The following is a 389-nucleotide window of genomic DNA, read 5'->3' on the forward strand; positions in this document are numbered from 1 at the left end:
GGGGGGCCGCCCCCCTAGCGCCATGTCGCGGGGCCCGGGCGGCGCGTTGGGGCTGGGGTCTGAGGCAGCGAAGAAGGGGGGGCCGCCATGGGCACGCAGGTGGAGACCCACGTCCAGTACAACCACTCCTATGTGGTCACCTCCACGGAGGAGTACATGGCCCAGGAGGACGACTGGGACCGCGACCTGCTGCTCGACCCTGCCTGGGAGAAGCAGCAGCGCAAGGTGCACGGCCTGGGGGGCTCTGGGGGACCCCCTCCCTGCCGGGGGCTCGGGGAGACCCCTTCTTTGCAGGGGGAGCTGGGGGGGATCTGGGGGTCCTCCATCTCTGCTAGGGGCTGGGGGGATCCCCCCATGTCTGCCGGGGGGGGGCGGGGCAGGGGCCCCCG

General features: G+C 73.3%; 1 protein-coding gene across 1 annotated transcript in view; it reads left to right on the top strand.

Annotated features, from left to right (window-relative positions):
* Positions 1-10: 10 nt before the first annotated feature.
* Positions 11-389, top strand: part of ACTN3 (actinin alpha 3) — an 18,597-nt gene continuing 18,218 nt past the window's right edge. The window contains exon 1 of the mRNA XM_025214924.1: positions 11-225. Coding sequence (XP_025070709.1) covers positions 88-225 — 138 coding nt within the window. The 5' untranslated portion in view covers positions 11-87. The remainder of the gene's footprint in view (positions 226-389) is intronic.

The sequence above is a fragment of the Alligator sinensis genome, unplaced genomic scaffold (assembly GCF_000455745.1).
Source record: "Alligator sinensis unplaced genomic scaffold, ASM45574v1 scaffold1302_1, whole genome shotgun sequence".
In the NCBI taxonomy this organism is placed as follows: Eukaryota; Metazoa; Chordata; order Crocodylia; family Alligatoridae; genus Alligator; species Alligator sinensis.